Below are 19,019 nucleotides of genomic sequence, written 5' to 3' on the forward strand. Positions count from 1 at the left end.
AATGATCCTGTCGCTGTTTAAGTGAATGTCTGCATTTCTTTTTAGAGCTGATGTTGTGTTAAACTTATTATTCACTCTTATTATATCATTTATTATAATCCAGAAAGTGTTTCAGTTGTCTGTGTGTAAAAGATCATATAATGGTTTTAGTGGCTTTATACTGTATTCAAACTGTATAAAGTATGAATAATTTCTTTGACTTAATTGTCACTCAGCTCTATTGCCAGTGTCACGATTGATGTGTCATATGACATTAATAAAAAAGTGTTCTATTTTAGATGAGATCTGCTGATGTTGCATTCGAAACATAAATACCATGTTTTAAAATAGATAGTGATCCTTTGGCCCCAAGTAATCATGTTGTGTAATTGCACCTCTGAACGGTCTGTGTATTTATTGGTACAGATTTCATTAAGAAAGAACTTCAGGATTGTTCCTCAAGTAATCTTTGTTAGCACTAAACCTGAAAAACATTAAACTCTGTACCCTGTCCAACCTCCAAAATCACGTTAAATAAATGACTTTGCCAGTAAAGAGTGGATCTGCTGACCCTTAAAATCAAAGTTCCACATGAGCTCTTTGAAAGCCTCCATCAAATTAGATACAATCTTTCATTTTAAAACGTTAGCATAATACAGTATATTGTTATTAATACCATTTATGTGAAAGATAGGAGGGGACTGAACTGCCTTTGGAATTCCACAGTAATGTGACAGTGAAGTCCCATTAAGATCACAACTGTACATCATAAAGCGTTTATATTTCCCACTTCCCTTGGAAGCCATCTGTCCTTGGTAGTTTCCCGTTACATTATTGGCTTTAAAAACGATTATCTAAAACCTACTGGATTGAAATAGGGTTAGTAATTTGGTGCAATCTTTAATAAAGGATATGGAGTCCCACTGAAGAGGGGGGAAGAAAAAAAAGGACAGCAGAAATGTACATGTCAGCCGTCTGCTCTGTTCTTTAAATATTTATTTGCTAATATTAAGAGTGTACATCATTTCAAAGTGTTGGATGGACAGTATAGTGTAGCACATGGCACATTTAGGTGATTAAACTAAGGTTTAAAGAAGCACAAAACACACTTATGTAGCCAGACGACAACAAAAAATAAATACAGTAACCAGTGCACATGGGATTGATACAATCATAAAAAGGAACAGGACTGATAAGATTGTTCGTAATTAAGAGTTGCTTGTTTTGTTCCAAAATAACACTGTCATCAAAAGAAAGCCAGACTTACAGTAATGCCAAACATGTACAGTGTTTTATACATTTTTGTAGCTTAATTTCTTTGTTATGAACAGAATATGATCACAGATGAACACATTGAGTGGGAGATATTCTTTTAAGTATGCAAGCCATGATATTCAATAAGCTTTCCGAAACAATACAAGAGAAATTATTTAGTAAAAAAATTAAAACATACAGGGAACTAAGATCTGAAACATCAGGCTTATTGTTCCAGATGGATGCAATGATGATTCACTTTAAGTCCCCTTTTCCCTTAGTCCCACCTTCCCTTGCCATCACCACAGAATCCCCACCCGTGAGTCCATGACGGTACGCTTTTATTGAACATGCAAACAGCTTCGGGCCGCATTCAGCCGGCTCATCTTATGGCTTCGGATCCTGCTTCTTCTTCTGGTACTTTCTGAAGTGCGACTGGATGGCGACAGCGGCTTTCTCCGTCTCTGGTGCGTCCAGGTCGATATCAAAGTCCTCAGGGGGGACGTCCTTCTTGGATGCATCTGTGGAAAGCATTATATTGTTTATATTTTCATACAGTATGTGGTTTGTATTGTCATTTGAACTATGCTATATGGACAAAAGTATTTGGACACTTGACATTTCCAGCCATATGTGGTTCTTATTTATACTGTTACCACAAAGATGAAACCCATTAAACCCAAACCTGTTCTAGCATGACCCCTCTGTTAAAATATGCTTTTGGTCTGGAAGAAATTGAAACCTGAGTATACAGTAATAAACTTGCTTTCAGCCCTATTGAACACCTTTGGTATGAACTAAAACACTGACTGCAACCCAGGCCTCCTATGGTCAGGTGTCCACAAACTTTTGTCAATCAAGTGTATCTGAAAGCACTTTTAAAAAGAATTAAAAAATGTTTAATGTTTGGATTGTTTGGATTTAGAGTTTAATACTGTATATTCAGGTTTCAGGGACAATATATTCCAAATGTAATATTTAAAGAGGTTTTAAAAATCCCATCCTATAACCCAAGTCAAATGGGTGTTTCAGGTAGAGGTATGTTACTGAACCCCTCTGGCAGGCTCTTATCATCACATACAAAGCGAACATAGGAGTCACTCTTGCTCCACAACACACCTTACAGAAATGATCTGATCTGATCAACCTGATGACTTCCACTGTATACAATGCAAAATAAGATTCTCATAGATCCCCACATTGCTCACACAGCATTTTAGCCAGGAGGCCAGTGAAAAAGATTCATGAAAACAAAGTGTCCTGGTTTATCATTATAATCCATCATTGAGTCTCTTAATTGAACAAGCAGTGTAAAGTATTATAAGGTTCATACCGTCACCCCCTGAGGGTTTGCTGAGTCCAGTTGGTACTCCAGATCCTGGTCTCTGTAATCCAAAAGAGAAAAGAATAGCCTGATAAATTTGCACTTTATACTATACTGGAAAGGTTTAAACCAACTCCAGCTGAGTGACTTGCGAAAGGTTTTGAACATGTATTGGCTGCATCATCACTGACTTTTAATCACTGGAGTTTAAATGGACGTTCCAATTAAAATTATAGGACCTTAAATTAATGATTTAATGAATTAAATAATGATTAGCCCTTTGACCTTAATGTATATGATCTTGTCATCAAATTTGTATACTCAAGAACAAACCTACTGTTTTACTCTCAGATTTACTCCAGACTTGAGGGGAAAAAACGTTTCTTTGTGCATTTATGTGCTTCCAGTTTCTTAAATAGGGTCTTAAACTCTTATTGAATGGGTTCGGAGTTGAATTTTGTTCAGTTAGTTCAGTTCTAGTTAGCTGTTTTTTAGTAGCTGATTAGAAAGTGATTAGCTTTTATTAAGTAATAAAATTTAATATCAATCAGTAATCTCAGCTAAAACAAAAAATGGCTTCTGTTGAATAATAGTCTACTGATTGAAAGCTTACATCTAGTAGACACTGTACAAGACAAGAAATGTACTTCTAATTAACATTTTATTAAAAATTTATGGAGGCATCCCCAACGTGAGCAAAATGTCAGCCTAAAACTAAATGAAAGTAAGCTAACCACAAAGTTTTTGATAGTGAACAGAGAAATAAATGATCTACCTTGCATTTTTTTCAGTGATTCAAGTAAATTAGCTTATTCACTTATTCATTATCTTGTAAAGCCAACAGGCTAGCTACTGAAGCCAACTTGCAAGATCATCGATGTATCAGAATTTGTCTACTGTGCTATCAGGATAGCAATATATTGTTCGGTTGTAATAATAAAAATAGCTGCCACATGTTCACAATCAAACCTCAGGCAATTTGCTGAGCTAATAGCAGGTTTATGAAAAAACACTACATGCTTCACATTGTGAAGTGTGATAAGAGTGACAGGAACAATTTAACTACATTTGCTAGTGTATTGTAACTAAAAGTGGTAAGATTTATATAACTGATAATGAAGCTTACCCAGAAATCAAGCTAGGATTGTTAGCTAGCTGAAAGTAACTGGTATGATGTAATGTTGTTTATGATGCTTTTTCTGTTTTTTTTTTCTCATTACAATAGTATGTACTGTATACACTATAATGAAGTCTCTGCCTTCAGCTGATGAATTCAGCTGGTTAAGTTAAACAGCCTTACCTCCATTTCTCCATAAGCACCTGACACCTGTAAATCTAGCAATTATTAAAAAAAAAACCTCAAGTCACAAATGCAATTACACAAACTTGAAAACACATCATTGGTGTGTACAGTGCATTAATTAATCCTTGCCCCAGGTTCAAAACATAAATTCAGCTCTGTTTAATCCAAGACAGGGCTTAATGTTTGTGCATGAAGCGAGTAGTATGAGCTGTAAGATCACAGAACCTGATCTAATCGCAGCATCTGTTTTACTACAGTAAAAAGAAGAGAAACACACCCCTGATACAGTAGCAAGGTTGCATCAGCATGTCTCAAATCCGCACTGCACTCTTTGAACTGCACCACTGTTCCGTCCGGATGCGAAACTAACCTTGCCATAAAAAGTGCACAGGACGATTAGAGGGAATTTGAGTTCTCTGAGACACCCCCCTCCCCCACCATGTCAATGCTTTTTCTCTTTCCTCTGGAATAAGCCTGCCTTCAATTCTATCTTTGTCTTCCAGCATAAATTTTTTTTGATGCATTTGCATGAGAATGTGAGATAATGAGAATGAGAATAAATCTGCAAACGGTCACGGCCACTTTGGTGCTCATGCTCCCAGAGCTGGTTTTCCTGAGCTCGGTGCCTTATTGCACTGCATTAGGAAATCCATTATTATATGAGCAAGTTTTCTGTAATATGGTGCTGGGGATCAAAGACTTTCCTTATGTGCGAGTTGAGGCCATACAGAATTTTCTCTTCACTCGGGAGAAAAAAATCTTTCTTTTTCTTGAAGCAGAAAGCATTAAAACATATCAAGTGCTGGAGGGAAGATGAGACGGACAAGCACACCATCTGTGCTCTTAAGGGAATACAAGGAGGAAAAAAACCTGAGTACAACCATGAATATTAATTAGCTCTAACTATTATAGTATAGTTATAGTTCGAGTAAAAAAGTTGCATATCAAGATGTATTTTAATGCAAATGTTGTTATTGTCTTTGCATCCAGAGACCTCAAAAAAATTTCACACACTCAGAACATATTACAGAATGCAAAAGACTCTTTTTGTTAAAACTCACAGTTTTAATAATCTGAATATAAATTCTTAAACCCAATTGGTCAGAAGGTGTTGCATAATGGTGCTTAGCATATGCTTATGCATATAATATGACATGGTGCTTAATTAATCTTTTATTAGATGTATTTAACATTTTATGGAAGGAGTTTTTATGGAAGGATTTAAAACTGGCAGTTAAGTTGTGGCTTTTTTATAAAATGGCAAAAATATTTTTTGTCTTGATAATTTCAAGACAAAAATGAGAGTCTGATAAAGGAAACAAGTGTTGATAAGATAAGATAAGATAAGATAAGATAAGATAAGATAAGATAAGATAAGATAAGATAAGATAAGATAAGATAAGGAGCAACAGGCTGCCACTCTACAACCTGTTTTCATGACCATAAATGTTAAGATATGACATTTATTTTGATAGTAAGTTTTAAAAATGCTATTATTGACAAACCATTTTGTATAAGATTAATAAAAATATATTCAGGACCGAGCTATATTCCAGGAAAATAATTAACAACACTTATTAAGCATACACACTTAATGCACTTGAATACCCCACCTGTGTGGTATGCGTCCTATAAGTATACACCTTGTCATAATTTATGTCATAATGAATAATTCTCACTGATCTCATAAATATATATTATCTTTAATATAAATTATTACAATTGCTCATCCCTTTCTGTTGGAGTAGCACATATGCACTCACACCTAGGGGACTGCAGGGTGTTTTGCTGCAGTTCCACAGCAATCACACACACACACACACACACAGACACACACACACACACACACACACACACACACACACACACACACACACTGCTTTATGTTACGATGAGGGAAAACTCCCAGCTCTCTGCAGAGGAGGGGGGATCTCTTCACTGCAGAAGACACTCTCCCCCATGTAATTCTGCTTATCTAAGCAACCACTGAAGGGACAGTGACTATTGCAAACACACACACACACACACACACACACACACACTGTAACCTTAATGATCCTCCACATAAATATGATTATAAAGCACTCGAAGCAACAGAAGCAGCTGCACCATTAAAGTAATAGGAATGACTAAAAAGCTGACTGCAGCAGCACCTCAAGATGAACTGTGTGTGTGTGTGTGTGTGTGTGTGTGTGTGTGTGTGTGTGTGTGTGTGTGTGTGTGTGTGTGTGTGTGTGTGTGAGTGTGGTGTAAATCCCACTGGACTGATAAGGCACGAATCACATTGAGCCTAGTGCCCACGCAATGGCACAATCCTGGCCAAGAATGTGCGCAGGAAACACCCAGTGGAAACACAAGAGCTCTGTGCCATGATCTCAGTATTGTGTGAAATAGAAAGCAATAAATTAGAAATTTTGAAGAAATAGAAATGCAGATAATCCTTCAGGGACTGTCATTAGATAAAGTACATACAGTAGATTCCAACACACATCAGGTTGCTCCTCTTTTAGAGGGAACAAATACCCAGCAGAATTCAGGTATAGTTGGAAGGCCACAAGTTAAGTTTCTCAAGATCTGCATTTCTAGAGACACTGCAGGAGAAGGTCCTTAAAAAATGGTTTCCCAGAAGGCTAATTTGCATATTCATTGAATAATCAAGATTGCCTCCATTTCAAAATATGTTACATGAGTTTCTGAATCTAAACAGAATAAAACAGTGTGGTGAGAGTAAGATTAAGAACAGTGGTGGTCAGTGATTGGTCGTTAAGAACACTGGTGTTTGTTCACTGACAACACCTGTGTTTGGTCACTGAGAACAGTGGTTTGCAGTAATTGGTTGTTGAGAATATTGCTGATCATTAATTGACCATTAAAAACACTGGTTCAGTAACTGATTGGTGATTGGTCCTTGAGAACACTGGAGGTCAGTGACTGGTTGTTGGGAATAATGGTGACAGTGATTGGCTGTTTAGACCGCTGGTGATTGGTGGATGAGAACAGTGGTAATCAGTGATTTGTCATTAGGAACAGTGGTGGTTGTCAGTGATTGGCTGTTTAGAAAACACTGGGTTTTTGTTATTAAGTGTTATTGTTAACACTCGCGATAAGTAATATGGTTGTTGAGAACAATAGTGGCTGGTCAATGAGAACAGTGGTGGTCAGTAGTTGATTTTTTGAGAATAAAAGTAAAGAGTGATTGCTAAGAACTCCTCAGTGATCGGTCATTGAGAACAATGGTGATTGGTTGTTGAGAATAGTGGTGGTCAGTGATTGACTGTTAGAGACATCAGTTGATATAAATGTAACTGAGTAACTTTACACACAGTCTGTTCTCGCAGCAACTGTGATGTGAGCCACCTTAACATCAGCCTTGGAGAAGTAAAAATATCTATGAATTTGTTTTATCTGTGACAAGGAAAGACCAGCAGGTAGAACTCGGCTAAAGTTAACAGGAGTGCAGAGGGAAAGCCCTGATCAGCACAAAGCAGCAGGGTGTGGAGAAGAAAAGCCCCATCATCAGATTTGCATCATGCTCCAGCAATCACTTTATTGCTAATTCAGAAATGGACCTGGAGGCAAAACCAGGACAGCAGCCAAAACTAACCGTTGTACATCTTTTATATGACCCTGTCACATTCAGTGCTTCAAAACAAGCTCCAATTTTATACCTATAAACAGCTCATATCTGCTAACACTGATTAAATAAAGGCTATATGCACAATTAGCATTACACAAATTGGCAGCATTAGCAAATAATTCAGAGGTATTCTCTGAGCAGCAGAACATTCAATACTGTAAATTTGCAAAATGACTTTTAAAAATCTGTTTCTAGCAACAAGTGGCTTTACTTTAAAATAATTAGCTATTTTTATTAATAAAAATATACCCAAATTTGTTTTCAAAACTGATATAGTGCATCGTTGACAGTTATTGCATTAAAGCACTGCAAGTAAAGTTATTTGTTGTTAAAAAAGACCTTTGTTTACATATACGTACATCACTTTAGAATAAAATTGTAGAGTAATACAAAATAACTAAATTCAAGCAAACAACATAATTTCATGATGGGTGTTTTTTGCACAAACGGTTATTGGGATACAAATTATTGTATAGATATTAATTGGAATAAAATGTTATCTTCTCAATCATAGACAAACAAACATGGCAAACAAATGGAAAGTGTAAGTAAAGAATGTTGGATGATGAATTCCTGGAGGGACTACAATATTATATAATTGCCCACATCAGCTGATGAAAACACTGCAAATCAAAAATGTATGTATACAGTGGTGCACTCTGTGTCCTAAACAAAGACTGAGATCGAGAAGAAATCTATGTTTCTTTACGTTCTTTATGTTTAACTGTGGATATTTTTTTTTTTCTGAGGGGTTTTGGAGATGCAATTAGCCTGGGCATTTTACATAGATTAGTTCTTTTCTTTCCACAATTGAATTAGTTGCTGGTACAGAAAAATGTGTGTTTATGTACAGTAACAGAAAATGTACAGTATCTCATATCAACGTTCAGGACATGGTTGGATTTTATTACACTGAGAACTTCACATATCCCAAGCGTCCTGGCCTAAAAAACAAACGGCAGGAAAATTAAAGTAGAATAAAGATTAAAAAAGACAGACTTGGCGAATGGTGTCAATGTGAATCAGTAAATGTGGAAAAATAATGAGATCTTCATGGATTTGAAGTACAAGAGGGAACAGCAAAAAAAGGATCTTCTATTTTCTCCCAAAATAACATTAGTATGTTCATGCTCCGGCTCCTCCATATGTTCCTCTTACACCAAAACCTTATTTAACAAACCACAATGTTTGTGGTACAGTTTTAGAGTTTTTGAAAAGCTGCAATAAAATGATTAAATCTCAACATGGACTGTTTAATAAGTTAAAAAGCCTTAGATTATATGTTTTCTACATGGAAATACTGGAGCTCAATCATTACGAGGCATGAGTGAAAAGTAAAACAGCGCTCAGCATAGATAATCAGCCAGAACTAACCGAGCAGTGGGAAAAAAGGCAAGATCTGTAATTATGTTCTACACATTGTTCACTGATAACTTCAGCTGACTGATGATAAAGCCAAGTCTGTGCCATCGTTCCAGCCCTCCAGATACTCAATCACACCATGTGTATCCTGTTATCCTGCAGCCAGTGTGAGCTCTGAGCTCCTAGGCTTGTAGTCATGCTGTTACATTGAGTCACAGAGCTAAATGTTAAACATAAACATTGTAAAACTTACAAAAAAATAAAAAATTATTGTCTAACTGTGAAAGTCATTTTCGGATTGACTTGGAGATAAGGGTTCATTCCAAGCGGTTTTACTTACTAAGCAAATAAAATTATCCTGAATGATTTATAAAAAAAACAATTTCAAGCTTGAAAATGGCTTATCAATTTTTCTTCTTTTGTGGAAATTAATAAAAAAAAGCCCAATTTTTTAACAATAGAACCATTTAATTAATAAAATTGTAAAAAAATATAAATAAATAAATGCTAATCCATAATAAATGCTTAGTAAATTCACAATTGAAAATATCTATATATAATTTATTTTAATTAATAATTTTTTTTTTTTATTCCTCGAAAAAGCATTCCAACACTTCCTGCAAAGCCAGATATTTCAATAAATAATTTGTTCTCCTGCAACATATTTCTGGCTCTATTCTGGGTCTTTAGGCAGCTTGTGTGCTTCAGAGGGGTTCCCTGCTGCACGCAATGTCTATTAACAATTTACATCGGAGATGCTCATCTAGGCCACGGATGACTACGGCAAGAAAAGGACCTCCTGTTCGCATGCAGACAAAAAGAGATGTTTTTCGGAGCTGAACAGATGGTGCTGGTTAATGGAAGGAACATTTTGAAGATAGAAATTATCGCTTCCCGAAGGCGAGTGTGTGACAGATCAAAAAAGAGACCCTGATCACACTTTAATCTAGACATCAATGATGTCATCCAAATGTGGCTCAGAAGATCAATAAAAATGTTGACTAAATGGAAAATAATCGGTAATAATAATTATTAACTATTAGTTATAAGATATTTTTCTATAACAGCAAGCTAATAAATGTTTTACTACTAGCTCATTCATGTGATCTTCTTTACATGGCATGGTGACCAAGTTATCAATATAAGCATATTAAGTGCACATCTGCATGAATATATATATATATATATATATATATATATATATATATATATATATATATATATATATATATATATATATATATATGTAAATATCTGGGGTTATTCCCTAATTCAAACAGTTAAGTAATAATGTTCTAGCATCACAACTAACGATTTTACATGCACAGAGCCAGGCTAATTTATTTGATGTAGTCTAAAACTGCACTGTTAGCATCTGATAGGACACGATTAATGGACCAGCTCATCACACTCATGGCTCGGAAAAAGTAACTGTTCTCTCCCTTTCTTTGTTGCTCTTACTTTCGATAACACTTCAGAACACTTCAGAAAGTTTGCTCCATCGTCAATACATTTCAGGGGAAGTGACCAGACTGCTTGGTCAGATGTACGTGGCACGCAGTTAGTCTTCCAGGTGGATCCATTGGTTCAGCATTTCTGGTTCCCGGAAGACTTCATCATGTCACATATGCTCAGCAGTTACTCTTTCTTTACTGTGCATCACTGAATAGCTGATTATCAGACTAATCTGCTTTAACTGCCTCCAGTGATTTACATCATGGTTGGTGTCCCATTTGCAGAGATATATTTTGTTATTAAAAAACAAGTCTTAATGCTGTGAGAAAGCATTTGTAATTACATGGAAAACATCCAGTTTTTATGAGGCATTTACATTATGACTAAATATCTTGCTATTGCAACAAAACATCTCATTGTTACGAGAGAATTATCTTGCTACTACAGAAAACCATTTACGATACCCTATATAGACAAAGGTATTGGGATGCCAAAATTTTTCCAAAAACTGTTAGCACACAGTTGGAGAGACACCAATCCAATCCAATTGATGCAATATAATAATATTTTCTCTTCACTTGAACTTGGAGACCCAAACCTGTCCCAGCATGACCCTTTGCACAACACCAGCTCGAGGATGATATGCTAGATAAGATATTTACTAAAGTCTTTGTGGCTGAATGAGCACAAATCTCCACAAGCACACTCCAAAATCTAATGAAACATCATCCAAAAACAGAGGATGTTATTATAACAGCAAATGGGGATTATATGTGAAATAAAAATGGGATCAACTTATGTATCAAGTACGTAGCTTATTATTAGGAGAAAACAATCTTAATTACTACAATAAACCACTTCATTATGAGAAACTCTCGATACTGTGAAAAAAACAACACATGACTATTGAGATCTTTATATCAGTACTGCAAGAAAACATTTTCTCGGTATTACAAGACAAACTGTGTTCTAAAAAAACAGCTGGTTATTCCATTAAACCATTTGCTTACTTCCAGAAAACATCTGGCTATTTCAGGACACCATCTTGTTACTTCGAGAAACCATCTGGATATTACAAGAAACCATCTCCTTACTTAAAAAAACAAACATCTGCTTATTATGAGAAAGCTATGCCTTACTTCAAGAAAACATCTGGTTTATACAAGAAACCATTTTGTTTCTAGAAATTATCTTGTAATTATGAGAAATTAAAAAATAAACTGTAAAAGAAAAAAATGGGGGGGGGGGGGGATCTTGTATTTCATTATGTAAATGTACCAATTAAAATAATTAAAATTCCCTTCGCTGATTTTACGGCCAACCCATTTTTTCTTTTTATGCTAGATCATCTTTCCAGACTTTAAAAATGCTAAAGTAATTGAAACGCCTTTAAAGGTTTATCTTCTATCAAATGAGTCAGCAAAGTGCCAGCATCCGAATGCTGGACTGTGATTTTTTTTTTGAGCTGAGTAAAGCGATGAGGGCAGCACTGCAGTGTCCTGTTTGTCCCCATTTACCTAACCATTCATCTGTAAATTCTCACAAAGGCCATAAAAAAGTAAAACAATGACACAGAGAGAAGCAAAAAAAATTTGAATCAAGTTTTTGTGAAGCAGAATGGATCAAAGCTGTCTTTTGTCTTCTTGGCTAGCTTATGTGTTGAGCTGTTATACTGCAGGGCCTTTTTTCCATAACCAAAAGCTAATCTCTATTTAAAAGGAACACCAGCCCCTCTCCTTCTTCTTCTTCCTTTTATGTTTTTATTTAACTGAATGAATAAACTGAGCATAGAGTAGCATTGGAAAGTTTTTATCTCCAGTGACGGAAAAACTGTCTAAATCCTTGTCCTTACCCCAAGATCGTTTGAACCATTGCGCTCATTCTGAACTTCTTTCCAAGCCTCAAACAGCATGCATCACTTTTTAAAATGGTAGGCACTAGGTGCATATGTTTATTTGATTTAATAACCCTTAAAAGACTAAGGACAGAAAGTTGACCAATAGTGCCAAGCACCCATAGCTTCCACAATTGATGTAAATTGGGTCAGGCCATGCTGTGGCTTAGTTGAAGCAAACACGGACCACTGTTTTGTTGTGGTGCAGGAAACTGATCTTGGGCGTGTAAACAGCTTTCGCATTTCAACAATAGTACCAAAGTCAAACAAGACCTTCGATTACCTGTCACTTTTGATATTGTTAAAGCTACTTGCCAATGGTCTGTGAGGGTAATTTCATATGTGTTGATATCGGATTTATATATAACCTAGCTAGAGTTCAGTGGGGCACTTACAACTTTTATTCTTTTTTTTAGGTGCCATTTGCAACTTTGTTTTGAACCATGTTATGTCCCACCCCTTTTCTGTCATTTGTTTTTTGTATCACTTATCCCTATTTTCCACAGCTGTTTTCACTTCCTACAGTAATTAGTTTGGTTAAAAACGAGTATGTTATTGTTGTATTGCTGCAAAATACTGTTCACTGCCACCTGACCTCCCAAGCTTTTCGTTCCATGTGTCTTAATTTGCTCAATGTCCTTGCGCTGGCTGGTCTCATCGCCCGGTCTCTGCCTGTTTACTTGTTTATGTTTTTGGATTTTGTTACAACTTGGTAATAGAATGCTCCAGATGTGCTGAATTAAAATAAAAATTCTTAACATGAACAAGTCGGACAAGGAACGCAATCAGTTCTCACAGGAAAACAGAGAAAATGATTGACGGTTGGTAGGTTTGTTGTATGATTCATTGCTGTTCTTAATATGCATCTCCCAACAGATCATGGCCTGCTCCTGCTCAATCAGTTTATGCAGATTATTTTCACTGTCTTCATTTTTTTTTTATTTTAACTTGCCATTCAGCAGAAAGTGCTGCTTTCTATTTTTTCGGATTAATTAATCCCAAGACAAAGCTAATGATACTGTAGAAAATGCAGATATTAAGCAGCTCTCCGCTCCTTTAAATACAACACACTTGTGTTTACCTAAAGTTTTGTTGGGGGAGGGGTATTTAGTATTCAGAAAGAGATCACAAGAGCCACATGATCGTTTTCTCTTTCTTCTTCCACTATCTCTTGCATCCGTCTGGCTTTTCCCATCATCACACACCTTTCCTCTATACTTTTTATCTATTGTGGTTTCTTGTTGTACTGTAGAGTGTGATTCAACCATCAGAGTAGCTTTTATATTAAAGACTATTTGAGAGAAATCCCGGCTTACTGCTGGGGGGTTTTCAGGTTTCTGAGAAAAGAGACATATGACTCACCAGGCTAATTCATTCTACGGGGCAAGGTGATGCACAGCAGATGAGATGAGTCCGAAGTTTTCTGTGGATGGATGTTACATAAGCACAAGCTTTGAGTCATAAGATTGGATTTATTTTGCTTCGAAAATGGAAACATTAATTAAATAATTTATCAAGCTGGATTCCAATTTGTAAAATTGTTCACAGTAAGAATTGCTGCTCATAAAAAAAAAACAAAAAAAAAAACATGTAAATGTAGTTAAAAGCAAATCTAATTTTATGTACTGAGATTTTATATGCATTATCAATTACACACACACAGATTTTATGAACTTTATGATTTTTTTTTTATAAAACATGCGCACAACATGCCGTTTGATTTAACAAAATAAATGGTACCATATAAACAGAGATATAGTTAATGTGTGTGTCTGTGGTAGCTGCAATAGCTAAGCTGCTTTATTGTAAAATATTGGAAAAGAGACACTTTTTTAACACTCTTCATAATGTTGTCATTTAGTGTCTACATTAAGTGCTTGCTAAATTTAATAATACTGTATAAGTATGTTTGCTAAATCTAGAAGAATCTATACAATATATAGGCAAAATAATTAAGATACCTGACTTTTCCAGCCATATGTGATTCTTTTCTTTCTGTTGACATAAAACTGGAAGCACACAATTGTATAGGATGCCTCTGGATGTGGTACAATTAAACTTGGAGACCCAAACCTGTTCCTGTTCCCGATCTTGTGTTTCTTGCTACAGAGCTTTGGCCTCAACCCTACTGGCCATCTTTAGGATGAACTGGAATGCTGACTGCACCCCAAAAACCTCGACAGCCACACTCCAAAATGTAGAGGACCACCTTCCCAAAAGAGTGGAGGGTATTATAATAGCTAATTGGGATTAAATATAGAATAGGATATTTTATGTTCAGGTGCCCACAATGTTTTTTCTATATCTATAGCTAACACATTTATATCAATCTCTAATACATATATAATCAATCTCTAATACATAATCTCTAATAAATCTATAATTGTAGTTTTGAGTTGGCTTATGACAACATAAAAACAATAAATAAATATCAATATATAAACTAAATATATTGATGTCTATTATATTTATATCTGGTCCTAAACCTCAACCAAGTGGATTTAAAAGCTTTATCAGCCCACGCTGTGTAGCACTAATTGACTGCTATTCTTTACCCATCCCATTTCTCTTCTTTTAAATCTATCAAAGTTGTCAAGCTCTGCCTCTCTGAGGCACAATCTACTTCCTCATGGTTTTAATCTGCTGATTAGGATTTGCAGCATTGAGAGACTCCGGGTCAGCCCTAACGCTCTTTTATCCTGATGGAGCAGGCTCTCTGCTAATTGGCGCCGTCTCTGTACTCCTCTCTGATAGCGTAAGATTGGTGGACGAAGCAGCTTTTTGCTGATTACAGATTTGTGACGAACAGCTTAATAGAGTCTGTTGGATAGATGAGGAACTGCCTTATCACTCAGGAACCAATGCAAACTGACAGAAATTTTCCGACAACGAGCACAAAAGCGTTCTGGCACGTATTAATGGCTATATTGAAACAGACAGCAGCACTGTGAGTCATGGTGCTGTTATGTACCTATACTGCTCCTGTACTCATGCATTTCCTCTTCATTCATGCAGCAGCAGAAAGACTGTCGGATCATAATGCACTGAAGCTACACATCAGGTTGGATTACATCCAGCATTTGCACAAGGAGGTTCTGTACATCTCCATCCTGTCTATTAGGGCACTGAAATTGTCTACAAATGTCCAAAAATTAGACAACAGACCACCTTTTGTGTATTCCTAGGCACTAAAGCCAGTCCAGCAGAAAGACATTAACTATTTAATAAAACTGAATGATCTGCAATGTAATATCTAATGTAATATATCTATAATCTAATATATTTTTAATCTATTTACATCTTTAGATTTTTTCTTGTGAAACAAGACATTTTTGCTTGTGTTTTCCAGAATTCCAGATATTATAACTGTGAATGGGGATAAATGTGGAACGGGAATTTCAAAAAAGCACATATAAATCTTATGTTCAGTCCACAAACTTTTTTCTTATAATGTATAATCTAATTATCTACAGTCTAATACATTTATATTCTATGAGTCTGATACATCTATAATCTATCAATCTCTAACATTAGTTTTGGCGTTATGAGGAAAAAATTCCACAAAACGCACCAGCACGTTTGTTGACCCCAGAGGGTTAAATGTTTGCATCATTTTGTTGCTGATTTGTGACTTGGCACATCAGTAAAATATTTTTACTGATTAAAATAGAAATTTCAGTGGAGTTTATTTATTTATTTTTGTATATCTGAATGAAGAAATTACGTTTTATAAAAATAAATGTAGTTAATAAAATGTATTAATTAAAAATGAATCAATTCAGTTAATATTCTGATCCACATTAGCCCCATACTTCTTGTTGCCTTCTGACATGCTCATGCTCGTCTGTGATGTGTGAGAGCCAGGAAATTATACACCAGTGGTAGATTGTAAAAGCCACGCAATGACAGGCAATAGTGAGAGGAAAAAATATTGACAACTAAAGTAATGAGCCTGTTTTAATAATGTAAGAAGTAGAAAGTACAGATATTTGTGTGAAAATTCCAATTAATAACGGATCAACTGGGATTTGAAGGAAACCACTGAACCTCTCTCCCTCTATCTATCAGACCCATCTAGAATTCAGATAACATAACAATGTTTCCTGTTATTGCTAAGGAGCAAGTCCTGCATCCACCGGCCCTCCCCCCCGCTCCACAATCCAACACGGCTTGTCATTAGGGATTTCCACCAAACCTGACAGCGACGCAATGCACAAACATCATGGTGGGAACCATACTGGAGTGGAACTGAGGTGAATAAAATAAAATAGAATAAAAATTATGCAAACCCTTACACGTTCTGGGTGAATGTTTTATACACCAATGGAATGGTGCTTTGAAAAGACGATAAGTGTATTCAGGAATGTCTAAAGATGTATGTGTGTGTTAGCATACTGGTGTCTACAGAAAAAAAGATTCTAGCAATCCTGCCAAAAAAAAAAATAGTAAATTCTTTTGATTAATTATATTTCCGTGTCTTTGTGCTTTGTCCCTGAAGAAACGGTGCAGTTGGAATAAGTTGGTGTATCACCATCAGTCCAGGATTGCTACATGTGCTCTTTTTCTGCATAGTGGAGTCAGTAGTGCTTGTCCACCTCTCTGTTCTTTGTAATGCACAGCTGGACATCTCTCTCTCTCTCTCTCTCTCTCTCTCTCTCTCTCTCTCTCTCTCTCTCTCTCTTTAATGATTCTGCTTCTTACTTGGTACTATAGACTTCATACGATGTTGCTGTTTGGTTTCAGATGGACAGTGGCACGCTTAAAGCTGCATAAATAATAGGATACAAATTGCATAACAGGAACAAAATACAGCTTTACAGTAAATATTTCAACTGTGAAATGCACTGTGATGTACTACTTACCGGTGAATTCTTCCTTCGAAATTAAAGACAGGATTGTCTCTTTTATACTAATGAAAGGTCTTTTTCAGATCGTACGGATGCCACGAGTCTAACAGATACAATCGTGATTGCCTTTTCTGTCATTGTAAGGACACATCTTTATAAATACAGCTTATTCATGTTAAATCTAGACCTCAACTTCAGGTCAGTAGCCGAGATGAAAGTTTTCAACCCTCAGAGATTTACCAAATATCCACAAAAGAAATGGACATAAAGAAAAGTCAATTTCACGACAAGGACAAAACATTTTCTTATCATGCTTTGCGAGATTACCACCCCCCAACACCGCCACCGCCACCCACCCACCCACATACACACACACGGGCGCGCGCGTTTTGTTTTTGATCATCAAAACGCAATCAGACCACTAATATCTTATTTATTATAATTTCTGCATATGCACGCACATACTGTACACATATATAAACGCGCGTGCACGACCGAACCAACACGTACAGTAAATGTCCTAGTTTTCAGGTGATCCCCCCCTGTAGTGCTGAGGGGGTCAGACGTTTCCACACCGAAGTTTGGTAATGACTTTATGACACCTTTCCAATTTTTGAACAATCCCCAATTTGTGGGTTGGATCTCCTTCGAAATCGCAGGACACATGAACATTCTTGCTTCCAGAATTTAAAAAAATCATATATTGCAATAAAACGACGACTTGAGCATAAAATGCGGGTGATTATTTCGGTCAGATGCGCGCGCACTGGCTTCCGAAACCCCTTTAGGCATGAGCACGCGGACTTTAAATCATGGCAAAGGATTGTAAAGCTTTGCAAAAAGATATTTGCATTGCACTGCGAATTTTCACTTCACTGAGACTTTTTTTCTATTATTGCAACTTATAATGACAAAAAAAGAACGGCGTTCGTAACCCTTCATGAGTAAAAACTCTAACGCACCATCTGGAGATGTGGAGAGCTCACCTCACTCATGGTGTAGAGATGATGAACCGATGAAAGGGATACGACGATTCCGCGCGCGCGCTTGCTTAACCAGGACCGGGTGACGCAGTAGAGGAGTCCGCGCGCCGCCGCGGCTAACGAGGCTTTTATAAGGGAAGCCCCCCAATGCGCGAGGAGGGGCAGCACGGTTCCTCCTCAACCAATCCCGTTCATCGTGTGGTGTCAGAGATTTTTACTTTGATTAAAAAAAATAATAATAATAAAATATAAAATGTCTTAAAATAACAATAAAAAGAAAAAGAGGAGCAGGTAGAAAATGCAATAAATCAAAATAGAGAGATGGGAATACACCTTGGATGATAAACAGGTTCATTAACATGCACACATGCATACACACATACACATACACATACACATACTCACACACATTCAGTCTATACATTGGCATGTATTTAAGCTTCACAAAAACAGTCCTGGACTCAGGGTCAAAACCAGGACCCTGGAGCTGTCACCTGGGCAAGGAATAGTGCAGTTGTGCCACACATCAAAGCAAAGCTTATAGAATTGAAATGCATGCATTTGTATCCATTTGTAGTGAAATGCTCGGTTGCATTTGTAGTTGGTTGTGTTTATGAGTATTGTTGTGTAATTGTTATAGACAATTACTAAAGTTCACTACTCCTGTCTTGTCTTCCTTGATAAATTACTTAATAAGTCCTGAAAGATACCACATACAGTATCTCACAAATGTGAGTATAACCCTCATATTTCAGCAACCATTTTAGTACATCTTTCAAAGGGACAATTCTATAAACATTTAACTTAGATATATTTTAGTGTAGTCAATGTGCAGCTTGCCAACAAAAGCTGCCAACAAAAGTGAGTACACCCTAAGTAATAGCTGTATGTCGCTTAACCATGCAAAGCCAGATCCTATTCATCATGTTAATGTTTTTGTCTGTTTGACAGGATGTGGGTATCTTGTAATAGAGTAGTTAA

General features: G+C 36.3%; 1 protein-coding gene across 1 annotated transcript; it reads right to left on the reverse strand.

The window, feature by feature from the left end:
* Window positions 1-958: 958 nt before the first annotated feature.
* On the reverse strand, window positions 959-18,227 carry pcp4a (Purkinje cell protein 4a). The gene is made up of 3 exons (XM_083567780.1): window positions 18,042-18,227; window positions 2,567-2,618; window positions 959-1,754 (listed from the first exon to the last, which is right to left on the reverse strand). Exons 1-3 carry the CDS (start codon window positions 18,048-18,050, stop codon window positions 1,621-1,623), a joined length of 195 nt encoding a protein of 64 aa, XP_083423906.1. The 5' UTR covers window positions 18,051-18,227; the 3' UTR covers window positions 959-1,620.
* Window positions 18,228-19,019: the final 792 nt, after the last annotated feature.

The sequence above is a fragment of the Silurus aristotelis genome (assembly GCF_946808225.1).
Source record: "Silurus aristotelis genome assembly, chromosome: 18".
NCBI lineage: Eukaryota > Metazoa > Chordata > Actinopteri > Siluriformes > Siluridae > Silurus > Silurus aristotelis.